This window comes from Lissotriton helveticus, chromosome 5_1, assembly GCF_964261635.1.
Source record: "Lissotriton helveticus chromosome 5_1, aLisHel1.1, whole genome shotgun sequence".
Taxonomy (NCBI): Eukaryota; Metazoa; Chordata; class Amphibia; order Caudata; family Salamandridae; genus Lissotriton; species Lissotriton helveticus.
Genome location: NC_136065.1, coordinates 101,006,186 through 101,019,525, shown reverse-complemented (window position 1 = coordinate 101,019,525; position 13,340 = coordinate 101,006,186). Strand labels below are relative to the sequence as shown.

Genomic DNA, 13,340 nt, shown 5'->3' with positions numbered 1-13,340 from the left:
ACGGCACATTTCTCTAGGAAATTGTCAGCCAGGCTTTTGCCTTCGCTTGATAATTCATATCCTAAGAACAGGACTGTCAGATGGGCAATTCTGGATTTTTTAAAGTTGAATTTGTAACCCTCTGCAGCGAACCCAAGTATTATGGTGTTCACTCTTTTCAAGTGAGTCTCCAAGTCATCATCTGTTAAGTAAATGTCATCGACATAAGATAATGCTTCATCATCATATAGTTGTACTAATTCTGTTACTCTCGCTGAGAATACTCCCGGGCTGTTCTTGTACCCCTGGGCTAACCGACAGAATTGTTTTTGAGTGCCATTTATTGAGAACGCAGTTAAATATCTGCTCTCTGGTGCTATGTTTTGACAAAAGAATCCATTAGAGATGTCTAATGTTGTTTTGTATTTTTTGCGCACTATGTTATTCATTAGTGCAGCACTGTGTGAGTTTTGCACTGCAAAAGTTTTGCAACATGTGTTAAGGTGTCGGTAATCCAAAACTAGACGATATGAATTGTTTGGTTTGGAGACCGGAAACAAAGGGTTGTTCATTTGTGAGGTGCAAGTTTCAATCACCCCCTGGTATTCTAGCTGATCTAGTATTTCATTTACCTGTTTTTTAGCTTCTTGCTTAATTGGGTACTGCCTTTGTGCAGTAGGTTGTGATTTTAACTGGATTTTGTGAGGAGGGGAGTCCTCATCCCATCCTACATGATTTTTATATAAAGCAGGTGCTAGAGCCACTGCCCACTTTCTAGCAAGTGTGTATTTTATATGAATTGGAATTTGATTTGAGAAGGCAGGCATAATTACTTCTTCGCCATGAGGGCACTCCCTGACAAACTCTGGTGGCCAGTCTTTTTCAGCTAGAAGGATGTCATAACCCTTGGAGAGGTTATCCCAAAATAGTCCCCTTATTTTCCTAGTCTTATCTCCCTCTATACGTAATGTTATCTCGTATATCTTGTGAGGTTTGCTAACCCTGGTGTCTGCAGTTTCCACTTGAAGATATTCATTCGTGTCCACTGTCTCCAGATGATTCATAAGGACTTTGCGAGCTATGCTCACTTCTGCTGCGCTGTCTAGCATTGTCTGAGCCCACTCTCCGTTTTTCAGTTGTGTCCTCAGTATTCTCGGCATTGTTAACTACCTTGATACTGGCTACCTTCTTTTTTGGAAATTGTAATTTCTTTTTTAGTTGAGCAGGTTCCTTGTCTTTGGACTTGGCGTGCTCTTCTCTTTGTTCTGATCGTCCTCTTCTTTCCGATTTCTGCGAGGAAGTCTGAAAAGATTGAGAGGGACGCGTATCAATGTCTTGATATCTATCAGGTTTTTTTATATTATCCCTATTTCTAAGGTTATATCTTTTCCCAGAGGGGTCACTCTGGGGTGACCTGTGTCTTTGGTTCGGAGATTTCTCTCTTCGCCTAGGAGACCTTCCTCTGGACTGGAATTTCTTTTCTTTAGGATTGGATTGTTTGTTTCCATCCCAGTTCTTTTTTGGTGAATTATTATTAAAAAATATTTTTTCTGGACTTTCAGTCAGTTGCGGTTTTACTGGTATTCCACCTAAACTATCTCTACCTAGTTCCTCATAGGATTTTTCTATGATTCTGGCAATTTCAGCTGGTTGGTCTGCTATATCTGTCTCTTTTAACCTCTGGCGGATCGCCACGTTGGCTGCTTCACCTTTTATGTTGGCTAATAATATAGCCGAGACCTGCTTGAAGTCTTTCAGTAATTTCATACCAAGAGTTAAAGCGGGTTCTGGACCGTATTCGTCTTGAATTTGTTTTAGCACATCTGGTATCACCGAAATGGATGGAACACCGTGCGTTTTTGTGTAGATGGAAGCAAAGACTGTACCCCAAGTGTCACAGTCCTCTATGTGTGGTGCGATTCCCATTGGAAGACAGATAGTCAGAATCCTGTGTTTTTCTAGCGGGGTGGTGTCAGGAAACACCGCCTCTATTTGGGTAATTTTCTGTGCCAACCAGAATGGTATTTGTTCCCGTTTAGCCGGTACTTTACCTAGGCAGGATTGTATGTTCTGTGGTGTAATTTTATTTGTGTTCCCCTGGTGAGGGGTCAGCTGTGGAAGTTTAATCGCTGGCTGAATTGTTGAAGTCCGCATCACATACTGAACTAATTGTCTATGAATTTTTATTAATTGTTTTAGCTGTGTTAACAGCTCTGCTGCAGACATCCCATTGATGTCTGGATGTGGTGTGTATCCGGCTAGGACCGGCCACGTTGCTCCTGGTCTACCTAAAGGACCGAGCCTGGTAATGTGATTATTATGTTTTAGGGCGCCATCAAATAAGAGCAAATGCTCTTGGAGTTTGAGTGGTACTTCCACCTCCTCGAAAGGAGTGTACTCATTAGGAGGTTCCTCTATTTTGTAATAGTGGAAGTACTTTGTTACAGCATTTGCTGCTGGAAAATGTATCCATGAATAATATACCTCTGTCTGCCGATATTCGTGTGCCTCAATTACGAATATGACTGTGCCACCTCTAGGTGTCAGTCCATTTTCTATAAGTTTCAAGGTCATAGATTTTCTTTTAATGACCGGGATGAGTATTCTATCCGGGTCTGCATTTTGTAGTGCAGTATCAGCTTCTGCTATGTCAGCTGCTAATCTAACTGCCTCTCTTTCTTCATCACTGTCTGTCATTTTACTGACAGGATGGTTATTTTGTTTGTTTGCAGATCAGGTTTCTTATGGAAACTAAGATTAGATGCACAATATTTTGGAACTGTTTATCCTTCAACGTTGACTATACCAAGAACCATACATAGGAGTTCCCTCCTGCGAGGTCTGGCGGATATAACCTTTCACCCACTCCAGACGTCTTTGGAGTATTTGGGAAAAGGGGTCTGAGTGAGAAAGCACGACTGAGTTACTCTAAATGTCTTACGTTAGTTTTATCGCCCTTTCCAAACGCGTTGGGCGCCATGTAGTGTAGTTCCTATCTTCCCAATAGGCTCTGCGCATTGGAATAATACCTACAGCAGTAAAGGCCTAGGCCAGACGTTAACTAGGTCTACTACTGTCGATACTAGACTTAAAGTTTTGGGTTTGCCAGCGTAGCTCAGAGTTCACTAGAAACTTTCTCGAATGTTCAAGGAGGAATTAACTTCCCTGATTAGACAAGAAGGGATTTAGTTTCTGACAACCATAGAACATGACAACTTTGCTCTCCCCTAATCAAGAGTCAATCTCGAGAGTCGTGTGAACAAAAGGCAAATTATTTTACTCAGTCAGTACGTGCATTCTTAGTCTCATCAGAATGTAGAGAAAAGGAAGAGACGGGCGTGTTCAATAAAAAGGTGTTATTTATTGATCAGTCTCTTTTCTCATACAAGAGAAATGGATCGATATTATTGCAATACTTATAGTTAAGTAAAGTGCATACATTAAAAGCAATAGTATAAAATAATACTGTAAAACATTGATATGGTTTCTAAGCCATAAGATGTTTTAAAATGAATACAATATATTATATACACATATACATTTGACTAAACGTACTCAACTGGTGTTTCTAGATACGCCTACCCCGTGTACCTGACCTAAGTCTAATACGTGGGCGGGAATAGAAAGTTACAGTTTAAGTTAAGTTTGTTTTTGCCAAGTGAATAACTAAAGAATTCTCTGTGAGGGGTTATTCAGTTCTGTACCTGGAATTTAGGATGAATGAGGAATGGTATCTCTCTCTCTGGTTTCGATATTCCAGGCTGCCTGCGAGGGCTACCCGGAAACGCCGGTGCTGGATTCTCGGCAGGAGAAAGCAGCGCGTCTCTCAGCGCGTCAGGAAGGCGGGGCTGCTGCCAGCGGGGTCTGCTCTGCTCTTGGCTTCGGCAAGTATGGCTGCTCCGTCTCGTCACCACGCGTGTGCTTGCATATGGCAAGATCGGTAATATTTATACCTTTAAGGTGCCGAGATTGACGTAAGGATGGACATAGATACGTCAATAAAGATGTCATACGACTTGCTCGTTAGCACATTCTTTTACTAAAGTTCTCGGTGAAATCAAAACAATGGCCGCAGGGTTTTGCCCAGGTTGTCATAGGTTTGATTTGTTATGAGAACTCCGTATGCCTTATCAGGGGCTGGAGGAATATCGCTTGTCTAATTAGATCGCAAGTGTTATGACCTAATCAGATAGCACGTTCCTGTGCCGTAGTGTGACTGCGTCAGATAACGGTATCTGCATCATGGGGGTTTTCTGCCTCATGGGCTGACTGCTAGTTAACTTGTTGGTTTGTTTAACTAGAATAGGGTCAGGAATAGGGGGATCGATTCAGGACCTATAGGAATACATGACAGGTGAGTATTTGGCACCATGTGAGCACCCAACACAAAACGGAATGAGATTGATTTTCTGTGATATCCACTACCAATGAACTTATGTTGATGTGCAGGTCGAAGTAGCATATCCACCAATTGTTTTTGATATACATTGGCTGTGCCCTTGTCTGTGATACTCGAGGCTGGTGCTTACAATCCTGAGAAGTGTGACTGGTAATTGCAATCTGGATATGTGTGGCTGGACCTTACAATATTAATGTATGACTGGTACATCCAGTTTGCACACATGTTGCAGGTACTGTAGTGACTCTTTTTTGTAAGTAAGACCGCACTCTACAGATCTATGCTTATTTCTTGAACCCTCATCTCTGCAGGTAAAACTTCAAGAGTGGCTGTGTCTTCTGAAGAAAAAGGAGGAATGTATTCTGAATTCTAAAGTCAAGCAACCGGAACAATATAAACCCATGAGGGTGAGTGGCTGCAGTGAGTGTTTGTATCTGTGTGCCTGTGTATGTCTGTGCACATGTCTTTCTTTGGTCTCCTAACCCCTTCACTGCAGGGCTAATTCCCCCACGGTGCGGGGGTTGGGCGCGGCGCCGCAGTGCTTACAACGAGACCAGGCCGTCATTAGTCACGGTGGAGCTGTGCTGATGACGGCCTTGTATCGTCACAACCCCACCCACTGATTAATTCTTCCGCACAGGCGGGGAATTAACCACGCGTGGGTGGTGCCATTATGACAAGACCATGCCGTCATGAGCACAGCTCAACTGTGAATCATGACGGCCTGGTTTTGTCATAAGCACACAAGTGGTTAAAGTTCAAGACACTCAGAGGCTGATGAGTCACCCTACAGATTGGGTCATCCTCCCCACCAAATAAACATACTGACCGAAGCCACTGTGCCTGGATACTGGGGCTGATATCGGGCAAGAAGTCATCCTAAAAAAGCATAAAATCAAGAATTACTCTTCTGACCTGAACGGAGTACTTACATACTCATACTGTGTGTGTTAAAGTATGTGTGCAATGTTGTGGCATTATCTGGCTGTGAGTATGTACCAGCGTGTGTGTGCATATGTATGTATTCATGTATGGATGGTCCTGGAGTTATCTTTGGAAGTGCATGCATGCCTGCGCATCTCTATATTGTCTGTTTTTATGGTATTGGACTGCTGCTGGTGTGTGTCTGCATATATAGATTTCGAGCCACAGAGTATACAAATACATGTCCGTATCTATGTTCATGCGTGTGCTAGGGTTGTGTTTGCTTTATTCTGGATTTATTGCCTGTGGGCTTGTACCAACATTTGTGAATGCCTTCCTATGGGTTTTTATATCACAAGGTCGGGTGGCAATTGTGAATGTGCAGATACATGTGTGCATCTGTGAGTTTGTGTATGCATAATTCTGGAGTTAAAAATCAGTGAGATTTTATATGCCTTTTTGTGAGTGTATATATGTATGGATGAGTGACACTGAGTCTGTGCATGGTTTGTGTGTGAGTCTGCAAATTAATGTGTTCATCTTTGAGTGTGTACCTCTGTGGGTTTTTGTATGTATGGATCTGGAGTTATCTTTCCAACCATCAGACTAAGCAAGCCTGGTGTAGACCCCTTCCTAAACAAAGGTTTTATTAATGTAATCATGCTAAAGTACTGTATATACATCATCAAACCACAGAACATCAAACAGAGTTCATCGAAGTGATAAAGCGAGCATGGAAGCTCCAACATTGTGTAGATGAGTTTTAACCCACAAATAGTACATCTAATCAAATGCCCTCTAATCTAAGCACGTTTCGGTACATGTACATTCCCTTCTTCAGGACATAATAATTCTAGAAATAATATGGGCAGAGCTCAGCTTCAGCCTCTGACCTTGGGCATTGTCTGTTCTGCTCAGTCCCCATTGCAAGGTTTTCCTGCAACAATCTCATTAATGGGCCATAGTTTGACGTGTTGCATTTTATGCCTTCTTTAGACCTCTCTTACAGGATAGGCCACAGCTGACTGGAATGTCCCAGAATTACTAGTGCACTTAACCGTGCCTCAAGATGTAAGAAAGGGCAGGCCTGTAATGTGGAAGCACCATTAGCAATAGTGCACATTCATCACGACTCTGACACTGCCATTGGTTGCAATATTTAAGTGTTCAGCAGGGGTATCTATAGTGATAAAGTTAACAAGGGTGTCTTTGCCATGAACATTTCATGGTATCTGATAAACTCTTCCCCAATTTCTATGAAGTGTTTTTCCTAATGAACACTGTTCATGGTTTAGTGGTTGTTACGTCACTCGCGATGCCCCTGATAATATTGATAGCTGAGTGACACATTCCTTGCTGTAAAACACTGTGCACCAGATCATAGCTCTGTTCACCAGGTTCCGGGTTTGAGCAGGGCCAGACCACGATCGGGGAAGTGGGACACAGGCCAGAGAGGGGCTGATGATCAGGCTCCTTGAGGTTGTTTGCCTCTAGTGCCCTAAGGTCTGTACTACTATAGCTCCGAAACGGGCCAACGACATCCCTTTCTGCACTTGTCTCCCAGGATAGCGAGGTCGAGCAGTTAAAGGCTTCTGACGGAGGTAGAGGGCGGGGCAAGCACTCAGGGCTCAATAGTCAAACAACAGACACAATAATGTTATGTCTAGCGTAGTACTTATTTTTAGTAAGAAAGAAAATCTTTTAAACTCACAACAAAAAGTACCACCCAGTTCCATAAAGGTACAATTACAGGGTTGTACTGTACAATCCCCACAGCAGACCTCTGGTGGCATATACCCTCAGTAGGTTTTCCAAGGACTATCGTCCCCGGTATGTCTTGTCAGCATAGGTATTAATCAAGTACAGACTTTAGGTTACCCCACTGGCTACTCTGTAGATCGGTTCAGTGGCTTTTGCATCAAAGATGTTCAGACTGCGGATTTCCCTGCCCTGCTATACCTACTCGGTGGTGGCCGTCTCAGAGTACCGTTCCTCTAGCAGAGGCTTCAGTTGTGCGGAGGTGCAGGACAGTCTCATTCAAGCCAAGGACTGATAGCTCTAAGCAGTTTGTCAGGTCTTCACGGCGCCACTTGTCTTTGACAGATGTGGGCTTCCAGGACAGTTGCTCACAGATGATCCGTGATTAAAGCTGCAACCACAGGGTTGAGACTTCAGCAAATGATCGTCATTGACAGTTGTGACTCCCAACCCTGATCAGTGGGTGTTGAAGGTGGGTCTTCTAAGGGCAGGTCTGATCTCAGGCACCAATGACACAATGTTGGTTCTCCCTTGAATGGATTGGCTCAGTTTACTATGAGAACTGCTCAGGGAGACTGGGAGAACCCCCACAACACCGATCACTCCTGCCTCTCTCTGACCATCACTCAACTTTCTCTGGGTGTTTCCCATGCCGAGAATATGCTGTACTCTTTCATCATATTAATCTCCCTTCCTTCTCTTACCAGGCAGGCTTCTAGGATTTAGGCAGACCCTTGGCTCTTCCATCAAGCACTGCCGACCTCAGGTGGTGATGTTCCTTCTCCTCTGGGGGACTGATGGTATGCAGGCACCAGCCCTGGTCACACAGCAGTCCGAATACCATACGAAGCTCTCCCGTCCTGTGTCAAGAAGAACTTGGAATTCAAACAAAGTGGGGTGATTTGAGTCCTACTTCATTGTAGTCATTTTGCAGACAGGGGAACCAGATCCACTCTCTAAAGCATTGACACTGGTTTCGTTAGATTCCCTTTCAAATTTATTTTTTGGGGATGTCTCTCAGACACAGCCTTTGTGCAAGGTGATGACAATCACAGTAGGCAGCAGTGATGCTCGTTTCAGCAGGAGTATCCAAACAGGGGCACAATGAAGTGTGAGATCTCTTCACCTGACTGTCATCAGCCTTCCTGGAGCCGTAATGAGGGACAGATGAAAGGACCGGTTCTGCCTAGAAAGATCCTGTCCTAATAACAAACTGCTTATCCATCCATCACCATTACCATCTACTAAATGGCAGTGTGCAGTAAGAACTAATCATCAGCCGTTTGCTGACAAGGACTTTAACTTAATTTCCAGAAGGAGTGCTTTCTTATCCTCACTCACTTTAGTGTCTGGATCTCCACCCTCAAGCCACAGGAATGCAGATAACAAGCTCCCATTGTCTTTGGAAGCTGTATCCATCGTCTACCTTGTGCCGTGCTAAACCAGAGGGTCAGACAAAATGTATGCCACTGGCTTCAATACTCAGACTCTCACCATACACAGATTCCTATTACCACACATGTGCTGCACATCCACTGTACCTACATGCACGTGACATGCACACAGAAGGTCAGCGTAATGGTTGGGGGCTCTCACCAAAGCAGTACAGTAGACTGTACTCTCATCTGACACAAGAAAAAGGTCTGGTCATAACTAATGTAGCCACCACAATTTTAGATGGCTAAGTCAGTACATGGAAAGTAGTGTCACCTTGGATATGAGGGCATGCTTGGCACACCTCTACAGGACACCGAACAGGTTCTGTTCTGGGCTTCAGGGAGCTATAACATTACAGTTTCACACAACACGGGAACACATTCCTTATTAGCACTGGTGATACAAGGACACAACCCTCTACCAAGTAGAGAGCTAAGACGTGCAGCCCTCTTCCAGGAATAGTGACACAGTACAAGAGCACAACACTACCATGACTGGTGTCAAATCACAGGAGCACAGCCCTCTACCTGTGATACATGAAGGATACAACCCTCTACCAAGCTGCAGTGTGATCTACCTCACCTGACCAGCAGACCTCCAGAAATAATTTCTAAAACCATGTCACCTTTCCCTGAAATACAAATTCATACATATACTCGACAGTGGGGCCCATAACACTGCGAGTTACTCACAAATCACTTACACCCTACTCCATGGATCAGTGAAATTGAAAGGAGAGCCGCTGTATCATAGTGGAGTGTCTAAAACTAAACCAGATATTTATACTATTTACACCTGCAGTTTGAATGAGTTTTTATTAGCAAAACATTTATTTAGACACGCCCCCTTTAAGGTTGACGGATCTGCTAGTATAAAATTAGGCGTAGGAAAACTCAAGACCAGCTTAATTCTTCATTTATCTAATTTTTATTAAAAGCAAATTTAGCATGTCTAAAGTTTATTCACTTTATTTCTTTTTTTATTCAAAATGACATTTTTAAGAGGAAAATAAAGATTTTATTTCAAACATTTAATTCTATTTAGGAAAATACAGCAAAAGACCGATAGTTCCCAAAAATTAATTCTCCTAACTCCCTCACCTAAAGTACATTTTCTGTTAAAAGAGAAAATTATAAATCAATCAGAATCTTACATCACAGGAAAATCAGCATTCCAGCAGCATCTCTGGTAGAAATCGAGAAGAAGTTTTTTTCCTCACTAAAATCAGCACTTTATATACCTTTTTCACTAGCTATATCTATCTAAAAGTGTAACTTTCAACATAAATTTGAGTTCTGATTGGACAATCTTGAGGTGGATGAGCATCACCTCATCATTTCAATATTCATTTCTCTTCCATCAGCTAAATTTCAAATGAGTCATTGTTTTGGGCCTCGTCCGGCCTAGACCTGTTCTCATTTTGCAACCTTGCCGGACTTTCTCACGTTCAGAACCTTTGTGCCATCTTTTGGCAGTCATCTATACTTCCAGGCCATGCTGACCTTGAACTTCATTCAATCCAAGCACAAGCAGCTCGCATTCGAACTCGGAGTCAGGCTAGCGCATGCTCAGTTCATTTTCTATTCGCAGTTCAGCCAGTCAGCCATTTTCCAGTAGGTCTCACAGGCCAGAATGGGAACTATCATAGAAACAAACACAAACAAACATTAATTAAAGAAATTTAGCCTTTCCGTTTACCTCCCCCCTTTCTAAAGTTTTCCCTTTTAGTAGTTACCTAGCGAACAAGCAACATTTAAGCGTAATATACTCACCTATCCTCACGTTTGCTACAAAATACATAAACAAAAGCACAATTATGTTGCATTCCGTTATTTCAAAAACTGCTTTTATTTACAACATGACAGAATCACACGATTAGTTAATTATGATTGCACATAAGCAAGATTAATTCCCACGTGTATCTGTGTAATTTTTATTCTAAATTGATTAGTTCTACACACCATTCCATTAGTTCATATTATGGTTATGGAAGTGTGACTTCACAAGGGGTACACAACATTTTGTTTCTCCACCTTGCTCCATCAATAACACACAGGCTCCTGCTCTAAGCTACAGTGCGACATACCTCAGCTGTCAACACACAGGCTCCTCCTGTAAGCTACAGTGCGACATACCTCACCTGATAACACACAGGCTCCCGTTCTAAGCTACAGTGTGGCATGCATCACGTGTCAACACACAGGCTGGTCCTGTAAGCTACAGTGTGACATACCTCACCTGATAACACACAGGCTCCTTGTTTAAGCTAATCAATCAATCAATCTTCGGTTTATTGAGCATGACTACTTACCCGTAAGGGTCTCAAGGCGCTGAGGGGGAGGGGAGGTGCAGGATCCAGTTCATCAAGGAGGAGGTCTATCGAAGAGCCATGTTTTGAGGTTTCTCGTGAAGATGGGGAGTGATGTCGTCTGTCTGAGGTGGAGCGATTGGGTGTATCCAGGCTCTGGCTGTGAGGAAGGAGAAGGAGCAGCCTCCTGATCTGGACTTCCTGGTACGGGGGAACATGGCGTGGGAGAGCTGGGCTGATCGTAGGGTCCTTTTTGGTATGTGGAATTCGACTCTGCTGTTTAGGTTTGCTGGTCCAGTGTTGTGGAGGGCTTTGTGTGCCTGGGAGAAAATCATGAAGGTGATTCTAGCCTCAATGGGGAGCCAGTGGAGTGTACGCAGGTGCTGGGAGATGTGGCATTGTCTTGGCAGGTTGAGGACCAATCTTGTGGTGGTGTTCTGGATGTTTTGTAGCTTGCGGTGAGGTCTTTGTTGATTCCGGCATAAAGTGCTTTGCTGTAGTCAAGTCTGCTGGTGACGAGGGCGTGAGTGTTGTTCTTTCTGTGTTCGAGGGGGATACATTTGAAGGTCTTGCGTAGGAGGCGGAGGATGTGGAAAAAGGAGGATGTGACAGAGTTGATCTGGCGGTCCATTTTGAGTTCGGAGTCTGGGATGATTCCGAGGTTATGTGTGTGGTCCAGTGTGGACGGGCTTCTGAGGGCGGTGGGCCTCCAGGCGTCAGGGTGTGAGCCAATGATGCCCACTTCTGTTTTGTCAGTGTTGACTTGTAGGCAGCTGCTTCTCATCCATTTGACGACTGCTTCCATGCCTTCTTGAAAGTTCTTTTTGGCAGCGTTGAGTTTGTTGGAAAAGGATAGGATGAGTTGGGTGTCGTCTGCGTATGATACAATGTTGAATCCGTGGTTTCTGACGATAGGGGCAAGCCGAGCCATGTAGACGTTGAATAGCATGGGGCTGGGGGAGGATCCCTGTGGGACTCTGCAGGTGATTGGTGTAGGGTCAGAGAGGAAGGGAGGGAGTGTGACCCGCTGCGTTCTGCCGGAGAAAAGAGTGGATCCAGTCGAGGACCTTGTCCCGGATCACTGCTTCGTGAAGTCTGCATGTTAGGGTGCGGTGAGAGACTGTCGAAGGCCGCTGAGAGGTCGAGGGGGATGAGGACTACTACCTCTCCTCTGTCCAGGAGGGTGCGGATTTTGTCTTTAGTGGCGAGGAGGGTGGCTTCTGTGCTGTGGTTTTTTCTAAAGCCGGATTGGGAGGAGTTGAGGATGTTGTACTCTTCGATGAAGTTGACGAGTTGGCTGTTGATGGCTTTCTCAATGACTTTCGCTTGGAAGGGAGCAGGGAGATGGGTCGGTAGTTACAGTAGCTATAGTGTGACATATGTCGCATGATAACACACAGGCTCCTTCTCTAAGGTACAGTGTGACATATCTCACAAGATAAAACACAGGCTCCTGCTTTAGGCTACAGTGTAACATGCCTCACCTGATAACTCAGCAGCTCCTGGTCTAAGGTACATTGTGACATACCTCACCTGATAACACACAGGCTCCTGCTCTAAGTTACAGTGTGACACCCCTCACTTGTTAACTCACAGCCTCTTAAGCTACAGTGTGATGTACCTCACCCATCTTCAATAGGGATCAATGAATTACCTGCATAAACCGGTGCAGTAACATTGATTTATCGGGTAATTCTCCATTTTGTAACAGAAAACACATACTTTCTCTATGATTTTGAGTGTAAAAGTACCTTATTAGTGATTCCCCATAATTCTGGAGGAAGGCCAATGCTGGATACCCCCTCAGCCTCGTCTTCTGTGCAAACACATCCAGTGTCCTGGCAGGGCAGGGCCAGCCCCCACTCCCAAAATCTCGTGTCTTTCATCTTAAGGGCTTCTTTCACATTCTCTCCTGCCAGTTACATCGACTCACACTTGACTTCAGCCAGTCTCACCACTTAGCTTGTATCTGAGTCTTTGACTGTCTCTGCCTGCTGTGGGTTCTCTTCTGTGCACTCTCTACATGGATCAGGCTTCTCTGCAGCTTCACAAATTCTGACCTCTCTACAGTTCGTAAGTTGTCTGAGGGAAGAGGGACGGCGGGAGTTTGAGAAGGATGTAAGTCGGTAGGAGGGAAGGTAGCAAGAGGCAGCAGTTCTGATTTTTGAAAGAATTTATTAACCCCTCACCCTCCTCCATGACTTTCACTCTAAAGATGGCTTGTAGGAAGCTTTTTAATATCTAACAAGCTTTTCTTTGGTTCTCACAGACCAAGTTAAGAACTGAGCAGAATAAAATTGAATCTGAGTTTGAAAAACTGCGGCAAGTCCTGAAAGAAAATGAGCAAATACTGCTCAGAAGACTGGAGGAGAAGGAGAAGAAAATTACCCTAGTAGAAAATGCAAATATAACCAAACTGTCCAATGAAAGCACCTCTCTCAAGGCCCTGATAACCGAGATAGAAAAGAAGTGTGAGACACCAGCGTGGGAACTCCTGAAGGTGAGATACTGTTTGGGAAATAAAACAAAAGAAGA

At 44.0% G+C, this 13,340-nt stretch overlaps 1 protein-coding gene across 1 annotated transcript in view; it reads left to right on the top strand.

Annotated features, from left to right (window-relative positions):
- LOC144754223 (E3 ubiquitin-protein ligase TRIM39-like) overlaps positions 1-13,340 on the top strand; it is a 149,886-nt gene that overhangs the window by 58,867 nt on the left and 77,679 nt on the right. Inside the window, exons 2-3 of the mRNA XM_078641811.1 lie at positions 4,690-4,785; positions 13,075-13,305. Of these exons, the coding sequence (XP_078497937.1) occupies positions 4,690-4,785; positions 13,075-13,305 (327 nt within the window). The remainder of the gene's footprint in view (positions 1-4,689; positions 4,786-13,074; positions 13,306-13,340) is intronic.